Source organism: Protopterus annectens, chromosome 5.part1 (assembly GCF_019279795.1).
Source record: "Protopterus annectens isolate FY-2018-M chromosome 5.part1, PAN1.0, whole genome shotgun sequence".
NCBI lineage: Eukaryota > Metazoa > Chordata > Ceratodontiformes > Protopteridae > Protopterus > Protopterus annectens.
Window position 1 is genome coordinate 417736080 of NC_056736.1, and position 23957 is coordinate 417760036.

The 23957-nt window shown below is 39.7% G+C and overlaps 1 protein-coding gene across 1 annotated transcript in view; it reads right to left on the reverse strand.

The window, feature by feature from the left end:
* Positions 1–23957, reverse strand: part of BMX (BMX non-receptor tyrosine kinase) — a 1099638-nt gene that overhangs the window by 269837 nt on the left and 805844 nt on the right. The window contains exon 14 of the mRNA XM_044072793.1: positions 16138–16354. Within this exon, the coding sequence (XP_043928728.1) occupies positions 16138–16354 (217 nt within the window). The remainder of the gene's footprint in view (positions 1–16137; positions 16355–23957) is intronic.

Below are 23957 nucleotides of genomic sequence, written 5' to 3' on the forward strand. Positions count from 1 at the left end.
TAATGGGCATGCAGGTTGGGATGACCCATCAGTGTGCAGGTTTTTAAATACCAATGAGCTATCATTGTATAATAACCATTACTTAAATTCTGTTTGCAGCTGTAAACGTGTACTTCCTCTGTTCTATACAGAATCATCAGTATACTGAAGGAATATATCTACATCTATCCATCTCTCTCTATCTATATATATATATATATATATATATATATATATATATATACATATATATATATATATATATATACATATCTACATCTATCCATCTCTCTCTCTCTCTCTCTATATATATATATATATATATATATATATATATATGAATGTATATTTATATATGGAGAGAAAGAGAGTAAGAGGTACAACATGAATCTCCAAAAAATGCTCTTACACATTGGTATTTGAATCTTTTTCACGTGAAAAATTATACAATGAAATTAGGTTGTATTTAAGCATCAACATTTTTCTTCTTTCTGCCCAAACAGAAATGAGATATTTACTCTGAGGGTCTTTGATGTATTTATTTATTTGTTTGTTCGTTTGTTTTCTCATTGACCCTTTTCAGTCATGATCCAGAGCAAAAACAAAAATGCTAGAGTATAACATTTACATGCTAGTTATAGGACTTGTTTTTAGCATATAGTAAGACAACAAATTATATATAAATTATACAATGTGCTGACTTATAATAACTTTTGATAGGTTTGTTCATGAGCATGAAAGGAACTGTGACAATCTTATAATGATACACTTCTTTAGTGACTTTTGTACCTTTTCTTCCTTCCATTCTTGAGTTTCCAAATGACACATAGAACCCCAATAACTCAAACCAAACCTGACCATTCATTCCTATTTTCTACTTAAAATGTGAAATATTTGAAGAAATCCACACAGATGCTCCCAATTTTGTCTTGGTTTATTTTACTATGAAAAGATCATATGCTTCTCACCCTTGACCATATATACAGCCTTTGTCTCTCTATAAGATAAAGCCTAAACAGTGGAGACAATCAATAAAGAAATGCATCCTTAGGCAACCAAAATCTGAAAGCCCCAGTGAATTTAGGCCAATTTTAAACATACATACCATGAAATTTTACTGCCACAGTGATTCCCAGGGAATTTTTTTGTAAAAGATGGTCTTCAACCAACTTGCATAATATACTCAAAAATCCTAAAAGTCCTTCCTCCTCATCAGCATGGCTTTGAGACTATACCATAGTACCAAGACAGCTATATACACCCTTACTTATTACATCCTCATGAACATGGATAAGGGAATTTTAACAGGAGCTATCTTCATCAATTTGGCAAAAGCCTTTGACTTGGTGGATCTTCCTTCTCTCCTTCCTCACCCTAGAGTAATTCAAAGAATTATCTTATCCCCTCCACGTTTATCCATGTTTATTCACTACAGAGCCATGGATTTCCTATACCTCAGTATCATTCTCTATGCAGATGATGTGGTCAGCTACACTGCCAAGCCTTCACCTCTGCCATCAAAATAGAACTTTAAGAGGTCATTTCTCTACTTTTTAAATGGCTTCTAAAAATAAACTTATACTCAACACAATCTATAATATTCTGTATCAAACAAAAAAAAATCTACCATTCCTAAATAGACCAGTCATCAAGTAACTAGCTACATTTACAAACAACCATTTACTTCAAATACTTAGGTATCTGGCTTAACAAAAACTTAGATTTTAAATATCATATTTCTATCACCAAATCAAAAGTCAGTTCCCTAATTTTCTAGTCCAAAAAGAACTTCCATTTCCTTCTTCCTATCAGAAGAACCAGAGGCAAAGGGATTCTGATGACACAAGTAGAATAAAGCATTTCAGTCATAGCTAATGCTTCCAAGAAAATATGACCTTCCAAGACGTAATTAGTGCTATATGTAGATTCAACTCCCTGGCACCTAAAACAGAAAATCATTCCAATCACTGAGGTTTAGGTTGTTTTGGCAGGGCAAAATGAGTGCTGTTTTTAAGATGTTTGGCATAATACTTTGTGTTAAGCAAAGGTTAAAGATGTGATGAAGAGGCTGGGTTAGAAATTCCCTGCAGCAGTAAATAAACCAGGGAAACACATGGTTTGAACCTGGGGAGAGTCTGTGTGCATGTCTTCATGTAGGTTACTGATTTGTTTACATGAGAGTTTTTTGAAGTAGAATGGGAGATGAAGGGAGGGAGCTCTGGGAGAGAGAAGAGGGGATTGGAGATGCTGCTAAAAGATTGCAGGAGCTGGCTAAACTCTGTGAAAGTCATAGCGTGCGAGAGGTCCTTGTTTAGTCATGATTAGGTTTAGAATGGATTTGTTGTCAGGAGATTTACATCCAGTAAGCAGTTTGATCTCAAGCCACAAGTGTTTAGGTTTATTTAAAAGAGAAAATTGCTTGGTTTTGAGATGGTTTACTTTGTGCATCCATATGGATTGGTTAGCCAATTTCCAGAGTTTGGTAAAGGTAGCATGGTTGTTTGGGGTTGGATTGCTTTTCAATGACTGGCAGGCTTCAATCCTTAACTTGGGAAGGGATTTAAGCTCTTTGGTGAACTGTGGTATCTGTTTTTGTTTAACAAAAGGCATATTACCATGGAGAAGAATTTATGCTGGAATTGGAGACATATTTGGGTTAGGGTTGTAGCTGCTATGTTAGTGCCTTGGGTGTTTAAGCATGGTTGACCAGTTAAAGGTTGTCAGGCGGATTTCGATCTTGGTGATATTTTGTGTGGACTAGGGTTTGAAGAAGATCATTTTTGGTAGATATTTTGGAGGCAGATTCCTGATCTGAAAAATGGCTTGTGAGTGATCAATGAAGATAGGGGAAGAATGCAAATATTTGAAATAGTTGATGGTTCATTAGTGATTAGTAGATCAGGAGTAGATTTATTGCTGGAATACAGAATTCTTCAAAAGGCAAAATGGCTTCCAATGAAATGAAGATTCACCCCTACTCCTAGCCTATTTTACAGATTGAGTGCTGGCCATTTGTGCGGTTTGGATTACTTTCTACTACTTATGTCACTGTGATATTGGCTTAAATCATCTTATGTTGAATTAATTAATATCTTGGCTGTCACTTGCAATTGTTTTTTTTTTTACATATGCAGTGTTAGTTGCAGTGATCCAAAATATATATTTTTTTTAACATTGAACCCAAACCAGACCCAACAGCTCACTTTTCTCAACTACCCTCTACCTACACCAGCCTGTGATGTTGTCCTGCATGCAAAATCAGAAACAAACTAGACCACATAAGTGCTTTTATTTCCCGGCACAGCCCAGACATTCTAGGAGTCACAGAATCCTGGGTTAAAAAAGACTCCCCGCTTCCAACACTCTCTAACCTCCTACAAGTATGTCAGTGATACCAGACCAGACAAGCAATCAGGTGAAGGCTCTCTAATTTTGTGCAGAAATAACCTAAATGCAAAAGTCATTACCCAAGGAAACTTCTACTAAGACTCCAGTCCTATTTGTATTCTCCTAAAATTTTCAACTCACAAAGGCAAACCACTACAGTCTAGCTACCACCCCCTGCTTCCACAGATAAATTCAAATCACTCATCATTAGCATCCTTAGTAACCATCCCAAAAATAATAACATAATCATACTAGGTGACTTCGGTGGTGGTGCTGCGGTGGTGTTGTCGCCTCACAGTAAGACGTTGTCCTGTTCGATTCTCAGCTAGAGCGTCTTCTGTGTGGAGACATGCGTGAATGGGCGTACCTTCATTGAAGGTTGTGGGTCAGAGCTGGCAACTCGGTACGTAAAACAATCTACTGCCAATCATTAGCAGACCAGAGTTCCGCTGTGGTGACCCCTAACTGGGAAAAGCCAAAAGACACAACAGCAACTAGGTGACTTCAGTTATTAATTATCTTTGCCTTGTTTCATCTGACATGGCTACTTTCATAGTAGACCTGGGTCACCCCCAACTCATAAAAGGACCACAAAAGCTAATCTTAGGTCCTTTAAACATTCCAAACTCGATCAAATTGTTACAAACACACCAAACTCCATCACCAGCATAAATCTGCTGCCACTATCAATTAGTGACCCCTGCTCAGTCACCTCTACAGGTGACAACCATCTTGTAAAACTACCACCAATATTAAAAACCTCAAGAAACAAGACTAGAACAAATATACATAAACACAGAAACTTTTTCACAGCCTACAGCTGGACCATATACTCGCTTTAAATGACTGCAATACAGCAGCTGTAAGCCTAACCAACCTTCTACGGCATCTTCAAGACAAATTCTTCCCACTTATCCACAGGCACCATCTTTTAACTCTAAGGGATAAAACAGACCCCCACAACTGGCAACCGCACCTCCTTTATAGTCTTGAATAACCTAGCCAAGAAGTCAATCAGAAAGCACAAAAAGAATCTTCTAACGAAGAAACAAATTACCCTCTTAAATTCTCACAAACACTTTTGGAAAGGTAAACCTACTTACAGGAAGAAAATCTCATGATGCCCTGTATACCAACACCATTCAGTGTTGTACAGCAAAACTTCTCCAAAGGATTTCCTTACAGAATTTAGCAATCTCCCATCAATAAACTCCAAACCTCCCACATATTGTGCATTTCCTACCCCACCACCATTCATACCCCTCTTTCACTTCAAATGCATAAGTCCCAAAGAAGTTTCTATTCTACTGGAAAATATTTCCACTGACACCCCTCCTGGATCTAACAACATAAAACCTTGGTTCATATATCACTGTAGAGAGCATCTATGTCTTCCTCTCACAGTCATACATAATCTAGCATATATGTCTTCCTCTCACAGTCATACATAATTTAGAATATATGTCTTCCTCTCACAGTCATACATAATCTATATCTTACACAAAACATCATGCCACAAATTTGGAAAACTGTTTAATTAAAGCCATCTCAAAGCAAACCAACTCAAAATATATCTCTCACTTCTGTCCAGTATCCATCCTCCCATTTCTGAGCAAACTTCTTGAAAAAATCTATACCTATCCCTCCCTCTCTAACCAGCAGTACCACCCTGTCTCCTCTAAACAACATGGAGTCTGGCCTGTACAACACACTATAGCAACACTTTGGTCCCTAACTGATGATATCCTGCCAAACTGTGATAGTATACACATTACAGGTGCCCTGTTTATAGAACTGACAAAGGCATTTGTCCTCATTGACACTATCTTCTCCAAAACAAACAAATTGCAATTGTTATCTGTCCAGACACCACTCCCTGGTTTAAAAACTTCATCACTAACAGACAGTTTAGAGTTAAACTAGGATCTCCCAATCAGAATGTTTATCTATTACCAAAGGTGTACCACAAGGATCCAGTCATCCCCCCTCCTCTTCTCCATATTTATTAGCAAACTCCTTGTGACCTCTCTCATCTCCCACTTCTCCTTTATGCTGATGACATGGTAATTTACTGATCAGGTCACTCTCACACCAGCATTCAATGCCATCTCCAGTCATATAAACTCCACCAATGCCTCATAAATCATAAACTACTTCTGAACCCCACCAAGACTAAAGTATAACTTTTGGAAGTTCACAAAAAATTCACCAAGCACCTGACTCTCTAACTAGCTTTGACATACACATCCATATCATATCATAGAGACAACCTCCACTTTCAAATACCCAGGACTATGGCTTGATCAGTCACTAAACTTCCATTTCCACATAGACAAAGTGAGAGCCAAAATAAACTCACTCTTCTTCTGGGGAAAAAAAAAAGCTTCCCTTTGCTATCCCAAAAAGCCAGAACAACATTTGGCAAATAAGTTCACCTTTCTTAACTTGAATATGTGCTCCCAATTTGTGCTTCTGCCTCCAAGAAAAACATTGCCACACCTCTAACAGCATCTGCCAGTTCATTACAAACTCATCCTTCTGTAAGCATCATTGTATCACCCTAGAAAAAGTCAAACAGCTGCTCATAAAACAAAGGATCTAACCTACTTTTAAGATCCCAACTCTACAAACTACTACTGCTCCACACATTTACTGTCCTTGCAGTTAGACTTCATAAAAAAATAAACTCCTCATACAACCTGAGACACTACTCATAAGCCACACCAACTCCCATCACCCCTAGAACCAAACACAACAGCATTGCAAATGCTCTATCACACCAACTCCCATTACCCCTAGAACCAAACACAAGAGCACTGCACATGCTCTCTCACACCAACTCCCATTACCCCTAGAAACAAACACCACAGCACTGCACATGCTCTCTCACACCAACTCCCATTACCCCTAGAACCAAACACAAGAGCACTGCACATGCTCTCTCACACCATCTCCCATTACTCCTAGAGAAACAAGCACCATAGCACTGCACATGCTCTCTCACACCAACTCCCATTACCCCTAGAAACAAACACCACAGCACTGCACATGCTCTCTCACACTGACTCCCATTACCCCTAGAAACAAACACCACAGCACTGCACATGGTCTGTCACACCAACTTCCATTAACTCTAGAACCAAACACCACAGCACTGCACATGCTCTGTCACACCAACTTCCATTAACCCGAGAACCAAAGACCAAAGCACTGCACATGCTCTGTTACACCAACTTCCATTACCCCTAGAACTAAATACCATAGCACTACACATACCTTCCCCTCTCAGGCACCTACTCTTCAGTAAGCTTCCACATTAAGGAAATCAACACTTATTCCAAAATCAGACTGCAACTCAAAAAGCACTTATTCATCCAAGCCCAATGTTCTTACTTCAACATAGGACATATCGCTTAATCCACCTCCTTTCTGAGTCTATTCCCCCTCATGACTCACTGAAAATTGACCCACTTTAGAAACTACTGTATACACTGTACATTATACTCTCCTTGATTGTACATTGAGCTGTGCTTCTTCGCTGGAATGTATATATACAGTTTTTTTTCTATGTAATCAGACTGAACTATTCTGTTTGCTTACATTTCTACATTTTTGTTTGTAAAATGTTTTGTATTTCATCCAGGTTGAGCCTGAAATTTGTCAATATTGACAAGTACACTACCCTGGTAAAGAAATATAAATAAATAAATAAATACACTGTCATTGAAGAAATGACATTTAAATTCAGTTCTTCCTACATCTACTGCTTTAGTTTGTCATGCCTACTTGTGGCTTTACATTTATTTAGCCAAAATATGTCAGCCAAGTACATAACGTCACGTCTCTAAAAATGCTCACTATATTGCTAATTTACCTTTACCCATTATGTTCTGTGTTTTATTTCATCAGTTTGTTACTATGCATCCTACTATTTTGCTTTCTAATTTAATGCAAACTCTTGTACATACTTGAGTCATTTGATTTACATCCTGCCTAAATGAAGAGGTCTGTAGTGAACAAACTGCTTAATGTATCTCAGTCATACATCTCAACCATCAAAATTTTCACAGAATGTCAAGATTTTTCCCTTATATTTTTGGTCTATCATAAAATTTGCAGTTATCTGGCAAATCATTGAGGATTTAAGGCATTAATTAAAAACAGACATTTGAGTTTTTAGGCTTCATTTACTTCAGATATGGCATGCTAATGCAAACCTGTTATCCTATCAACTTTCTTAGCTTATAATAGCAATAATTTTTCACCTCACAGCAAGAGGTTCTCCGGTTCAATTATCAGCTGGGGTGGCTTCTGTGCGGAGGCTGCATGTCCCCCATGTGTTCATGTTGTTTTTCTCCGGGTGCTTCGGTTTCTTCCCACATTACAAAGACATGCATTTAGAGTGTTTCTCCCTGAGCCTCCACTGAAAATTGGCTCCCTCCAAGATGGACTTTCCCAGTAAACAAATGTGAAATAAATAATTAAACTTTCTCCTTAAATCTGGACCTTTATCCCACTATTATGTTTAGGTTTGTCCAGATTTCTTGTGTTAGCAGACTGAGAGGTATGACACCTGGGGAAAAATTGTTTCATGTATCTCAAACCACATTCATATACATAGCCAGTACAATTGTTTCATCACTTTGTGGGTTCAGCTGTCAAGCTTATTGGCATTCTGGACTTCAAGAATGCGATCAGAATCCATGATGAAATTTTCTATTTTTACATAATCACAGTATTTTTATAGTTAGGTTCCCCAGTCTGGAATTATTTGTGTCTGGTGTATTCTAGTTATAGACATTCAAACTGAATGGGATCAGGCAATATGTTTTAGACTAGCCAGGAACCACTTGCAAGTGATCTGCTTGGAAAGATCTTTTTGAAAGAGGCTATGAAGCCTTTCTGAACAATTCATGTTTGCCAACTATATGATTTTTCGATTAAGGAATTTTTGCACCATTTTTATGTTGTTTCAAGTGCCTTGTTCAGAACTGTCGAAATGCATAATATTAGACTAGTTTCTCTTTGATCTACAACATATCCTACCCTACTTGAACAAACCTGGGTTATTTCTTTTTGGCTTTAAACAATTCATAAATTAACTGACCATTAATCCTATTTTGTTTGTTCTACAGTAATCAGTTTCTTCATGATCCCTTGGAATTCTACAACGGCTTAGATATTGTATCTAGTAACATTATTGTCTTTTGAGTTGTATTTGTATTTTTGAGTTGGATTTTAACTGTGCTGTTGCTAACAATATCTAAGCTAAGGAAAGCATAATATACGTGAATTTGTATCTTTTTCTCCTTTTCATGTATGTACTTGTAAATTTACTTGTATTTTGTTTCTCTGTGGAGCTTTTCTCCCTGGGCCTCCGCTGAAAATGGGCATGTATCCAGTCGGACTATCCCGGTCAACAAATGTAAAATAAATAAATAAATAAATAATTACTCAAATCCTGATCAGATAAGTAAGCTATAAAGTCATACACTGATCTGCCTGGAGTGACTAGACATACCCTATAGAATTCTCTATAGCTTTATAGAAAAGAATGTTTTATTAAGCACAAGATATGCTTTCTTGACTTTGTTAGATACACAATAGTTCATGTTTAATAAACAAGCAATTAAGGCAAGTAAGCAATACCCACTGAAATTTACTTTGTACCCAATATACAAATTATGATGAAAAATGTAATAAAATAAAAAAATAAATAAAATTTAAAATAACATTGATTTTTTTGTTAACTAATTATTTTTTATTTTATTTATTTTATTTTACATTTGTTTACCGGGCTGGTCCAGCTGGATATATGTCCATTTTCAGCAGAGGCCCAGGGAGAAAAGCTCCAGATACAGACATTAATATCAGACTTTACAAATTAGTTAATTGAGGAAAAAAATATAATAGTATTAGCATTAGCATGTTCTTACAGAAGCAACAATTAGAAATTAATTAGAGACTAAGGGTATACAAATTGCGCATGAGAATAGAAAAGATTTAGTGTAAGATTTGTTTGAAGGAGAATAGACAGTACTAGTAGGACATTGAAAGCTAGTCAGTGTTAGTACAGGGTCAGAGCCTGTGAGTTTTGAGGTGAGTTCTGAGTTGGGATTTGAAACAGGGAAAAGAAGAGATAGCAGTGAGGTTGTTAGGAACAGAGTTCCAGGCTTTGCCTATTGTGTTTGAGAACAAGGATTTGCCTGCCAAGTTATTGGATTTGCAAGCTGATATAAGAAGTTTGTTAAAAGAACGTAGGCTTTTAAGGTTGCAGTAAGGAGTGATAAGGGAGGTGAGTATAGGGGTGTCAGTGGGTTTGTAGAGGATTTTTTGGGCAAAGGAGAGCTGGTGATATAAGATCAGATTTTGCAGCTCAAGCCATCCTAATTGCTTTAAGTTTATGCAGTGGTGGGTTCTAAAAGCAGAGCCAGAGGCAAATCTGGAAATACTGTTATAGGCAACAGCCAGTTTGCAGAGGTTAGATTTGGACAGGCATGTGTAAATAGGGGATGCATAATGGAAGGAAGAAATCAGATGGGTATGGGCAATGGAAGTTCTGGTAAGTGGAGTAAGGAATGCTTTAATTTTATACAGGGAGCTTAGTTTTCTGTTAACTAATTTTATGGTGTTGTTGATGTGATAGTCAAAGCATAGGTGATTGTCTATCTCTACTCCAAAGAGCCTGGTAGTGAGGTCAGGTGATATGTTAGTGCCATTACTAGACAAGACAGAGAAGTTGAGAGTGGAGGATTTTCAGGTGAGGAGAACAGTAACAGTTTGGTTTTCTTGGGGTTTAGGATTAAGCATCGTTTTAGGAACCAGGTTTCAACAGTTTGGAAAGTCTGCTGGGTGATAGAGTGCAGTTTGAAAGGGGAAGGAGCAGAACAAATCAAACTAGTATCATCAGCATATTGTATACAGGTTGCAGAGGAAATACTGGTATGAAGATCATTAATAAAAATAGAAAACAGAAGGGGGCCAAGTATAGAACCTTGTGGTACTCCGAGGGTGATGGGCAGGTGGTTGGATAAGTTACTGTGCCAGCGCACCACCTGTTGTCTGTTATGAAGATAGGAGTGGAACCACATAATAGCTCTTGAGTCTAGTGAGAATGTTTTAAGTAAATTTAAGAGTATCTGGTGATTGACCATATCGAAGGCTTTGGATAGGTCAATAAAGAGAGCAGAAGTAAGGATATTATTATGATTTTTGTTGATACAGTCAGTAAAGGAAAGGAGGGCTGAAGAAGTGCTGTGGAAAGGTCAGAAGCCATGTTGACAGTCAGCAAGTAGGTTGTGATTAAGAAATTGTTTTTGTATGCATTTTCCCATGATTTTAGCCAGGGGGGAAAGTAGGGCTATGGGTCGGTAGTTTGAGAGTTCTGTTGAATTTCCACCTTTATGCAGGGGAATGATATGTGAAATTTTCCAGACAGAAGGAATATAGCCTTCGACAATGGTTCTGTTAATCAGAATGGAAATGGGATAGGCTAGTGGTTTGGCTGCAGTTTTTAGATACTGAGCAGGCAGAAGGTCAGCAGATGGAGAGGAGGCTTTAAGTTTGTGGAGAAGAGTATAGATAAGTGATGTAGGTACTGGTTGCAGTTGAAATATGGGAATAGAAGTGTTAGGGGAGGTGGACTGAGAGGTGATATTGGGGGATAATTAATTAGCAAGAGACTGGACAGTTTCAGTAAAGAATGTATTGAAGGCATCAGTGGTTTGTTTAGAGTTATTTTGGGAAGTGCCTATTGGGCTAGGGGTGTCAGAGTGGCCAGGTTTTAAGAGACTAATTATCCCTGCCCAGAACTTTTGTGGATTATGTTGGTTAGTTTGTTGTAAATGGCAGTAGTAGTTTCTTTTATCTAGAAGTACTGCTTTTTTGGTGGAGTTTCTGATTTGTCTAAAGTTTAGTTGGTCGGTGGGATTTTTAGTGCTACGGTACTTGGTCCAGAGTTTGTTTTTCAGGATAATTTTATGCTGTGTATCTTTTGAGAGCCAAGGGGCAGGTTTTGAGCTTATTCTAATAGATCTTAAGGGAGCATGAGAGTCTAGAATAGAAAGGAACTTGGAGTTGAAGTAAGCTACAGCATCAAGAGGCAGTAGTTTAAGAGGGGACCAGTTGCAAGCATTGAGTTCTGCTAGGAAGCTATCAGGATTAAAGTTGAGAAAAGAATGGAACTTTATGCCAACATGGTTCTTATCTTCTATGCCAGATGGAAACTAGGATTTCAGGCATAGAGCTTGCCATCCTGGGAATGATGTTCTCAAGAAGGAATTGCCTACTTTGCTGAAGTTTTTATGTCTAAATTCCATGTGCCTACAAAATAGACAGGTACATGCAATGTTCAGCAGATGTAGTGTGTACTGGAGACCTAGATGTTTAATGTCGTGGATGTTCGGTATGTTTGCATAAGGATAACTGTTCAACACAACAGATCAGTGTGCAATACATTCAGACCTTAGTGAATTTTAATTATCAAGACATAGAAGTAATGCATTTCTTGTTTTGTTCATTGTGCAGACCATCAAGAAGGTCAGGGTAGGGACATTCAGAAGAGGGCCCTACAAGCAGTGTCAGTGAGCATTTTGTGGAAAGTTATCCCAGTCATAGGGAATATTTAACTTCTTTATAGCTCATAAAGAAAAGAATAGAAGTTATGCCAACATGGTTCTTATCTTCTATGCCAGATGGAAACTAGGATTTCAGACATAGAGCTTGCCATCCTGGGAAAAGTCAGTAACAAACTCAGAATGTGATAATTAGCAATTTATATCAAAATATTTCATTATCTTGCTATACTCAGCCCTCATTAGACCAGTTCTAGAGTAGACCGGTTCTAGAGTACATTACATTCAAATACCACATGTATTTATTCTTGTATGAGCAATAATATTCCTAGTCCTGGGTTGTCTCCTTGACTTATGACTTTGTGGTGTTCTTTCACAAATCTTGAGACCTGACAACTATTCCTCTGGACATACAACAATGTAAGAATGTATACCACTACATTTATAATATTCATTTTGAATCTTTATATCTGTTTAAGTAACAATACACATGGCAACATCTTCCAAGTAGAAAACAGCTTCTAAATCACCCATGATATTATTGAGATGTAATGCATTTAAGAAAGCTACCTTTACATCTCCTCTTCTAGCTTTTGTACTTTGCTTGATTTTTTTTTTTTTGGAATTTGAAGAGATCTAAAAAACATTAAGAAGAGAGAACACTTATTTTTTACTAGTTGTATAGCCCGGTGAGAAAGGCGAAGCTCACAGATGCAAATAGCTGCATGTTTAATTTTTACCAATCCCTTTATTCTTGCTGAGGTTTGCTATTCCTTATCCCTCTCATAATTTAACCAAACCTTTTTACCACATCTAATGCACACTTACCCACTGGCTCCTCTTTGCTATGTGTGCTGTTTTAAACTCTGTAGCCCATGTACACATTTCTAGTTTGCTTTGTCAGATCCTCTCACATGTATCTTGTGATGTTGCATTGCCTTATTTTTACTCACAGTTTCAACTGATCAGTAAAGAGGTTTATAGTTGCCTTTGAATTATTTACATCAAATTTGAGCTGACATATCTTAAATGTTAAAGCTCTTTTTGATGTAGAAGACTGCTGGCTATTCTGACTAGCAGTTTTAGCTTATTCTCCACATGGTTTCCATCTGTACCCATTTCCACCAGCATAAAATTAGGACTTGCTTCTTTTTATTTTTTGCCAGTATAGTAGCTGACTTACGAACTCCTAATGACGAATAATCCAACCAGTCACCCCAGACAAGGAAAATGGACCAACTCCGACAACAGGAATCACAAAATTCTTGATGTACACTGTACCACTTTTATTGAACGAGAAGTTGACCTAGGTTTCGTCTCTATATCACAGACTTCTTCAGAACAAATGCTCCCATGCAACACACTTTCTTATATACCCACCCACTTCAATTAAAACATTCAATTATATGATTAAATAATTGGTTAAATTGTTTGTGTCTTTCGGCTTTTCCCGGTTAGGGGTCGCCACAGCGGAACTCCGGTCCGCTAATGATTGGCAGTAGAGTTTTACGTGCTGGCTTGCCGAGCCTAACGCACAACCTTCAACGAAGGAAGGCCCATTCACGCATGTCGCCACACAGAAGACCCTCTGATTGAGAATCGAACGGGCAATGTCTAACTGTGAGGCGACAACGCTACCGCAGCACCACCACCGGTTGGTTAAATAATTATTAATAATTCAGTTAAAAATTTGAATAATCTCTCCGTTTATATAAATATAAAAAAATAATAAATTAATAAACTCTTAATAGATAAAATATAATAAATGGATACATACAATTATTTCATACATTTGATACCTATTACATTTACATTAAAACTAATTAACGTAAAAAATGTTGAAAAAAGTGTTAAAAGTAAAAAAGTATCAATCCAAACATTAAATTCACTATAAACACCCCAAGGTGGTTGGTTTTAAATTGTGTGAGAGCACCAGGATAAATTTCACCACTAAAATGTGTTTCAAAGTGCTGTACCAGAACTTCCATATAGCTATTAAATCTAAAAATGTAAATTATATTAAGATGCACTACTTGGCCAGCACTTTAACCTAAAATATGTTTTAACTTCAAAATGGGAACTATACTTATACTATCGCTAATACCCGGAAAAGTGGTGGCATCCAGCCTTAATTGCCACTTCATTTCACAGATGTCTAAATGCACATCGAGAATGCCCCCTTGGTTGTCCTTTCTAATTTGCTGAATGACACAAAACTTGAAATCGTGTCCTGGATTTTGCCCAATATGTCTGGCTAATGCATTGGTACTTTTCATATGCCTGATGTCTAAAACGTGTTCACTAATTCTTTCTCGTATACTTCTACATGTTTTCCCTATGTAAAATGTGGAACATTGACCACATTTTGCTAAGTAAACCACATTTTTGCTGTAACAATCGAAATGCCCTCTGATGTAAATAGGCACCTCTGTTACAACAATCTTGCTTCCAATAGCTAAAATATACCTACATATACTGCATCTTCCACATTTAAAATTACCCTTTTGTCGACTTGTACCAATGCTATTATACTGGGTGTCCGTCTCCAATAAATCTTTAAAAGATTTATCTTTTCTAAATACATTTTTTGGGGATATCCCTATTTTACTACAAATGTTACTATCCAATTTTAACAGTCCCCAATTTTTCTGTATAATCTTCACTATATGTTCTGTGTCATAATTATATGTTGTTATAAAATATAACTGCTCTTTATTCTGTTTTCTGTCTCTTTGTATACTGTTCATTTGCAGGGTATTTCCCATGGTCCCTTTAGTATTTGTTTTTAATATAGCCTCGTAGATACCATTAATTCTTTTATAGATGACTTCATCCCTGATAGACTCGCATAATGCAACAGGGTACCCCCTTCTATCGAACATTTTCATTATGAATTCTAACTCTTCTATGAATTCCTGATGTTCTTTTACCATTCTGGTAGCTCTAACCATTTGGCCTTTTACTATTGCTTTTTTCTGGTGGCTTGGGTGTCAGCTCTGGTAATTTAAATAGGAATTCGAAAAGATAGCCTTCCTATAAATTCCTGATGGTAAACTACTTTTTTCTTTGTAAACCTTGAAGTTGACGTTCAAATAAGATAATTCCACACTACTAAATTCATAGGTAAATTTGAGAAACTCCACAGTGTTATTAATGTATTGTACAAATGCTTTAAAATTTTCAAGACTTCCTTTTTAAATTATAAAAATGTCATCCAAAAAGCGTGTGTATTGTTGGATGAACTTGTTATATTCACTGGAAAAAACATATTCCTGCTCCCATTCTGGGATCAATCGTTCAATAAAAGTGGTACAGCGTACATCAAGAATTTTGTGGTTCCAGTTGTCGGAGTTGGTCCATTTTCCTTGTCTGGGGTGAATAGTAGCTGACATCTTCTGGGAGACAACATAGATATTATTACACTGACTGTCAACATGGAGATTCATTATAGTTTAGCAGAAAAGTTTTTATTAGTGCATTTTTTGGATGGATCAGCATTAATAAGGAAAAGAAACATACATAGTTTACTTATGTAAGAAGAATCCTCTTTCAATCCAGATATGCATATGTATTCAGTTAAGAAAGTTTGAACGTGTTAACACGTACATTACATCACTTTTTTGATATTCAGAAATGATGTACAGCTGAAACTGTACTTGTATTCAAGTTTAGATATTTTTCTTTGGGGTGTCTATTTTATAAATGAAAAAAAATGATTCATGATTAGAAGTGTAAACACTTCCTTTTGGACTAAGAAACTCTTAAATCTCCATACTGCCCACATTATTAAATATAAATGATGTCTAAATCTACCATCATAAACAAAATGTCCACATGTGATATTTATAATTGTTTTCTGTGGTAGATCACTGATCTCCATGGACCTTTTTCAGACTCAGCCCAGGGCGGTGTCTGGTTAAGAGACTTGCTCAGAGTCATACAGTTAGGCAGTGGAAGCTGAGGGAATCACACCTTGCACCACTGGACCACAGGAAACAGCTTGTTAACAGCTCTGTAATCCTTTAAATCAACTGCCAGACTAATATTTAAATTTAAAACTTACAAGGAGCAATCTATCATTTTACTACCAATTTGTGTCATCTGACTTTTACTAACATAAGGGTATTATTTCTTTAAGCCTTTAATGCAGACCTTAAGTTTAAAAAGCTAAAAAAGAAAGAAAGAGGAAAACTCTCACCAGATCTCTGTGTATGAACTGCTTGCTTTCTAAGAAGTCCATAGCTTCACAAATATCTTGGCACATGTGGAGCAGATGAAATGGCTGTAGTTCCTTCCCACATTTCTTCATGTAGTCAAGTAGGCATCCATTAGCCATGAACTCAGTCACTATGTAGATTGGATACTTATTGGTGCATACTCCGTACAGCTGTACCAACCTTGGGTGCTTAATTTTCCTGAAATGATTCAATGAAGGAACTGCTCAACTAAAAAGTTGGACATTTGATTCCTTTACAGTGTTCTGAGATTAGTAGAATTCCAACAAGAAGACAAAGGCAGTAATTCGTAATGCTTTAACCAGAATGACTAGCAAGACTATGTATTTTACATCAGTTATTATGTGAGTATAATGCTTATGGTAATTCATGTTTATATTGAGCAAAACACTCATTTAACATATATGCAGAATAAATACATGCTCCACTGGGTATATGCTATGCCATTCTGTGTGACATATGCTTAAAGGGAGCCTAATCACCTATGAATATTGCATTAATGGCATCTTATTTAGCATGATAAATATCTCACAAGCTTGAAAGAGATATAGACAGACATAAAGCATACGTTATTTAGCTATACTAATGCCACCCCCACACTTGCTGCAATCTGTAGTCAAAGATGGTATGAAATTGTAACCATTTTCAGTGGGTTTTCATTCTGAAGGCTGCCTGTATTAGTGGCACACAAAACAAACTGCAAGTTTAATGTTATCTATGTAGGTTCACATAGGAAAATTGATTCCTGCTATGACTAGTCAGAATTCTTTAACAGTGTAACTTCATGTAGAATACAGCCAGGGATATTGTCAGGTCCCATGGAAGCTGTATTCTTGGCCTTGGACAAAGCAGTTTAAACCTGTGATGCAGTAATGCTGGGTGCCTGGCATTCTTCCGGTATTGCGATTGGTCCTTTGGGGGGTAAAGTTGGCACTGAATCTGTCGTTAGTATGCTGGCAATATCTGTTGGCTCAGTATAGGGGGTACCATTGTGCAGTAACTCAGAGCAAATCTGGGTATTGGTGTGGAGATTCTTGATATAACTGTAGAAGGAAGGCTTTGTTGTTGTTTTTAGTGTCTGGTGCAATTCTACTTTCATAGCTAGCTTTAGAGGTTTTGATGAGGGATCTCAATTTTTTGTTGTGGCGAATAAGGGAGTTTTTCCAGTCTTGGGACTTCACATTTTTCTGCAACAGTTTCTTCTTTCTGTTATAGAGTTTGTTAATAGCAGGGGATCACCAGATTGGCTTCCTTTGTTTGGGAGGAGAGTGTCTTGGTTCTGTTGGGTATGGCTAGTTCCATGCATTTATGTACATGTTCGTACAGTGCATTGGTGTATGATTCAGTAGTCATGCACCTATTTTCCATTTGCATGGGTGCCGTGAAGTTAGTCACCTCTGTTTTTAGGAGCCCAAAGTCAGCTTTGGAGAAGCTTTTCATGGTGGTTAACTTTGCTGGTGGTGTGGATGAGATGTGGATTTCCATGGTAATTAGTTTGTGGTCGGATCTAACCAGGGAGGAATTGACTACTGGTGTTGAGCAATGGTTGCCCATGTTAGTAATAACCAGGTCAAGGATGTTGCTTTCTCTAGTGGGGGTAAGAATGAGCTAGTCCAGTGCATTGGAATTAATGAATTCCAAGAAGCATTGGGCAAGTGTATTGGTGCATGAGTAGTTTTCCCAGTTGATGGATGGGTAGTTGAAGTCATCAGGTATGACAGTGTTGCGTTGGACCCTAATAGTTTCCAGAGTGCTTAGGAATGTGGAATGAGAGTCTTGGGACATGGTTGGGGACCTATAGCAGGCTATGACCTGAATTACTGTCTTACCCACTGTTAGTTGTACCTGAAGTATCTCCGATGAGTTATGCTGGGCTACTTGTCTGGAGGTATGCATATCCTTTATGAATATGAAGACGCCACCGCCTTTGGAGCTTCGGTCCATTTTCTGGGGCCAAAAGGTGTGGAATGAGTTATTGTCTGGTAGTACAGGGGTGCTATCTGCTGCTTTAAACCAGGTCTCCGTTACAGCTCAAATGTCGATGTTCTTCATTTTGAGGAGTGCTTCAAGCAAATGCATCTTGAGATTTAGACTTGTAGTGTTGAGCAGCATGACCCTCAGATTTCATTTATTTATAGCTGTTACAGTGATAATTTGGTCTTTGGAACACTGCCTAAAAAGACACTATAGGGGTGGCAAGACCCTTAGCCAGTATCCGGAAACCTAGGGGTAACAGATGCAGCCCATCTCTGGCAAAGCATCTATGTCGGTCAGTCATGTCATCCCAAGCAGACAGATACTGGATCCCCTTAGCATGGCACCAGAAACTTTCCCAATTGTTGAAGTCGGTCATTTTCTGTTTGTACTGTGGTATCATTCTGGGCAACAGTAGGATGCTGCTCAGGGCGAGGGTCATAACTGCCTGGGCCACATAATCCGAGAGCTCCTCTATGTCTTTTTTCATGTAGTCTAGGGAGGTAGATCTCAGGTCATTCACACCCACATGGACAATGACAGAGTCATACTTGTACTTGTGGAGTGGCCTGAGTGTGTGTGTTATGTGTCTGATCCTGGCACCTGGCAGAAAGCTGACTGTTACCTTCTTCTTATTCAACCTAGTGAGTGGGACATCAGTGTGCCTCACTATCAAGTCACCTATGATTACTGTATTGGGCAAGCACTTTTGCTTTAGGAGCTTAGGTTATTCAATTACCCAAGCATAAACTGTCATACTGGATGTGGTCAGCATTTCCTAGACTTTGTTAATACCAAGGCACTGAATCAAATTGTAAAACTATCCACTATATGCACTAACATGCTTATTTTGATCTTTACCAACCTAGTCCCAGCATGTACTCCACCACACTGGATAAATCTAACCAAAAATCAGATCTGAAGTAGTTAACTTCGTTTATCTACAACCTGTGGGTGTTTGGATCCATATCAGATCAGAGCCGGCAACATTTTATCAAGCATCTGCTCCAAGCTCTAAGCTCCTCCCCTTACCCATAATCACTCACCTCTCCTACCTTCCCTCAGATCACATTTGCCACTTCATGCATACGCATCATGGTCTCTATAGCTCCAAGTTGGGTATAGTAAGGGGATCTTTTAATTCTTAAGTTAGTGTGTGAGAGTAGTTGTTTGTGACAACTCTTCCTCCCTTTCATCTTGTTGGTTTGTTAAAAAAAAAAAAAAAAAAAGTAGTTAGAAAGATTGTGTTCGAAATAGAGGAGGCCTAGCCAACCCCTGAGTGTGTGTGTGTGTGCCTAGTTTAGCGTTTGGCTCAGTGGAGTGTATTATGGCTGACCAGCCTAAACCAATGTTTAAGAAATGCACAGAGTGTGGCCACAAGCTTTCACGGGCTGATGGCCACACTCTGTGTGTTATTTGCCTTAGCGTTCCCCATCTTAGTTTGCCATGTGCTGTGTGTGCAGGGTTCAATCCCAGAGCCCTTAAAGAGAGGAAGGCAAAACTGGTAACCAAGGGTCTGCTACCAATTCCTGCCTTAGAGACGATGGCCTCCATGACATCGGCTCCTGTAGCTGACCAACCCCCCCCTCAGGCTGGATCTCAACCTCCCTCTAAGCCTGCTGAGGCAGGGACAAAAGCTACAGATAAGGACAAAAAAGAGAGAGAGAAAAGGGGAGAGAGGCACCGCAAGTGATCTCCTGAGTGGGATCCTTTTCCCAGTCCACCCGTGAAAGTTGTTAGGACCACTTCTCCTCGACTCCATTCCCCAAGGTTCTCCCTGGAGCCCACAGAGCCCTTGGATCAGAGGCCTTCTTTGAGGTCATCTCACAGAGCCAGATCCGAGTCGGTCGCCTCCTTGCAGTCGACGCAGAGTCTATCAGAGCTTGACATAGACAGGATGATGAGGAGATTCATTCGGACCCAAATCCAAATGGGAACCTTGCCAGGACCCTCTCCGACTGGAGAGGGGACCTCTATGCCCTTCTTCCATCCTATCTTTCCTTCCCCGATCCAACCATCGGTCTCGGGTTTATGGATTCAAGAATGCTTGGGGCTGGGGGTTTGGCATTGACGGTTCCTCCAACCTCGACGCCAGCCATTACCTTGAGTTCCTTGGATCAGACTTGTTTGAATCCAAGCAACTCTTGGGGTCGAGAACAGGGAGTCGGATCCAAGGGAACGGAGATGCCTTCGGCTCCGACTTTGCCAGATCTGAGCCGTTCCTTTGCAACCCTGGCTACCTTAGCTTTGGCCCCGATCCTCATGACAGAGCCAGGGAGAACTTTTTCATTGTTGCTTGCCAAGGAGGTGCACTCTCCTTTGGCCTTCGATGTGGTGGAGAGGGTTTTCTCTCAGGGATTGCGACCCCAGCCCATTGCCTTGGATTTGGTCATGACTCCCATCAGCTTAAACCAGGGACAGCCCATACCAGAGGACCCCCAGTTGGATCCCATCGTAGAACCCCCCATGACCTATGAGGCCTCTTCAGAGAGTCTCACTGAGGATGCCCCCCCATAAGCATTCATGTAAGAGGAGGCACATGGACTCCCCGAGTCCCTCACAGAAGATACTGATTTGGATGAAGGTGAGGGTTCCCCCAGGTCACCTCCCGAGGATGTCTCCTTTGGAGACATCATGGAAATCCTCCACCAGAGGGGAGGTTGGTCAGCCCCAAAACCCTCAATGGATGAGTCAGTATTCTTGGAGGCCTTTGGCATGGGCCCATCTATATACTGGGTGTCCCCTCCTGAAGATCCATTAGTGGATCTTGTCCCCATGCTGGTATGGAAGAAGCCTGACACCATAGAGCCAATACCCAAATGCCCAGACAGGATCCTTTCTCCTCCCACAGACAGACAGGCTTGGTACAAGGGATCCCCTGTGGATGCTATGGTGGTGGCGGCTGCCACCAAGAGAGAACTGTCTCAGGAAAGTTCATCGGTCCACCCTCTGGACAAAGAGTCTAGGGCGGTGAATCGCTTTGGGAAGCAAGTCTTTTCTTCAGCGACGTTTTCCATACAAGCACTGAATTATTTGGCACACGTCATTCAACTCCAGCGAGACCTGGTCATGGAATTCATTGTGTTGCCCCCAGAGTCCTTGTCACCAGAGGACAAATGGCTGTTCTCTGCAAAAATGTCCACTCTAAAATCTGTTTCTAACACATCCATGCATCTTCTTTCCCATGCCATGGAAGGAGTGGCTGGGACTGGTATAGCTACGAGGCAGCCCACCTGTCTCACACTCTGTCAATTCACAGATTCCTTCAACGCGTCTTTCACGAAAGCTTCCTTTGATGGTTCCTCCCTTTTTGGGAAGACAGTTTGTGACACTTTAGTCCAGAGCGAGAAGGATGGGAAGACTCTGTCTGTGGTCAGAGTCCACTTCTCTAGCCCTCAAAGATCCTTTTCTATGAATCAGAGAGGGCAGAAGAAGATGTGGTTCCAAAAATCTCAGTTTTCCTGGGACACTCAGGACAACTCCTCCCCTAGAGGCAGAGGGGGACAAAACAGATGCTGCCCCAGAGGCAGAGCGGGTCTGAGGAACTTTGGGTCGAGGGGGACCTTCTCAGACTGACCCGCACAGAAACCCTGAGGGGATGCCCAACTGTCTTACTCTGGAGACAGTCGGGGGAAGATTGTCATTGCACCTAATGGTTTGGGAGTCCATCACGACGGACCATTGGGTGCTCCAAATAATACCCAGAGGATACTCCATCCTGTTCATCACCCCACCTATACAATCAAAGCACCTCCCAGATGTCCCACCAGCTCAAAGGGAGGCCACAGCGCACAAAATTTCAAAGCTGCTTTAAAATCAGGCCATCGACTTGGTCCCCCCAGATCAGTCTGGATTAGGCGTTTACTCAAGGTTCTTTTTAGTGCCAAAAAAGATGGGGGACCTCAGACCCATATTGGACCTGTCTACCCTGAATCTGTTGGTAGCCAAGCAGAAATTCCAGATGGTCACCTTACAGTCCATCCTACCTTATCTCAGAGGATGTGACTGGATGTGTTCGATAGATGTCCAGAACACTTACTACCACATCAAGATTTGCAGAAGCTCCAGGAGATGTCTTCGCTTCCAGCTGGGAGCTAATCATTTTCAGTTCAGAGCCCTACCCTTTGGTCTCACCACAGCTCCCAGGGTGTTTACCAAGGTTATGGCAGTAGTAGCGGCTCACCTGAGGCTTCAGGAAATTCAGGTGTTTCCTTACCTAGACGATTGGCTCCTCGCTTCTACCAGCAAGCATCTACTTTGCATGGCTAGAGACTCATTCATGCATCTTGCAGTCAATCTAGGGATCACCATAAACATCTCCAAGTCCCGCCTAAATCCAACACAGACCTTGGAATTCATAGAGGCATGGTTGGACACTCTATCATTACAAGTTTTTCTCACTCAGGACAGAATCCAGAACCTACGGGCCCATGTGTCAGTGATTCTCGGCCCCAGGACACTGATGGTGAGTGACATTCTCCGTGCCCTAGGCTCCATGGTGGCAACAATTTCAATTCTACCATGTGAGAGCCTTCACATGAGGGTGCTTCAGTGGACCTTGGCAGTTCAGTGCTCTAGGTTAATCCTACCCATGGACTACCCTATACAGATCAGCAGAGCCTGCAAGACTTCTCTTCTTTGGTGGCTCTAATCGCCGGAAATCTTGGCAGGTCGTCCATTCTTAACATCCCCAGCCCAATCCACAGTGACCACGGATGCCACCCAGCTCAGGTGGGGGGCACTTTTTGGGAAGGACAGTCCAAGGCACGTGGTCCCAAACTGAGTCCAGATTGCATATCAATGTTGTGAAGATGAGGGCAGTGCTTTTAGCATTGCAAGACTTTCACACTGTTCACCCCCCGGGGACGATTGCAGACAACATGTCCATTGTCTGGTACATCAACAAACAAGGAGGGACCAAATCTTACCCTCTCTGCTGTGAGGCCATGTCCACTCACAGAAGATTCGACTATGTAAGCCTGATAAAGGGGGTGGTATTGTAGTATTTGACATCGACGACTATAACTCTCGGATAAGAGCTTTGTTAGACAACAAATCTTATTTGTTGAGTTCTAGATCTGAAGTGAACAAAGCTTATAACCTAGTGAAATCATGTATTAACGATTTGTTTATTGAAGGGCATATCGATCAAAATGTTTTGAACTATTTGACCACTTCTTTTCCTATCTACCCGAGTTTCTTTGGGATTCCTAAAATCCATAAAGACTTATATAATCCCCCTATGAGACCATTGGTAGATGGAAGGGGATCACCTTTATATGTCTGTGCTAAAGTTATTGATTCTTTTTTTGCAAAAAATAGTGGCATGTGAGAAACAAATCTGTAAAGACTCTTGGTCTTTTTTGAAACAAATTAATACTTTTGAATTTGACGTCAATTATAATTTTTTAACTATTGACGTCAAAGATTTGTACACCTGCATTCCTCACATTATAGCTACTGAATGGGTAGCTTTTATGATGCACAAACATAATGCTTTAAAATCAGATATCTCTCTGGTTTCTGAACTTTTAGACTTAGTTCTTTCATGTAACTTCTTTATATTTGATACATCATTTTTTGTTCAGAAAGTAGGCATTGCTATGGGTTCCCTGTGCGGGGCGTGTGTGGCAAATTTAGTGATGGCCTTTTGGGAAACTGATTTTGTTTTCAAATCAAAGTTATATTTGGATACAGTAGTTTTCTACACTAGATATCTTGACGATATCTTTATCTTAATGAAGGGTAATGACGACATGGCTGCACACTTGGTCGATTCTTTCAACACCTCCACCGAGTTTTTGAAATT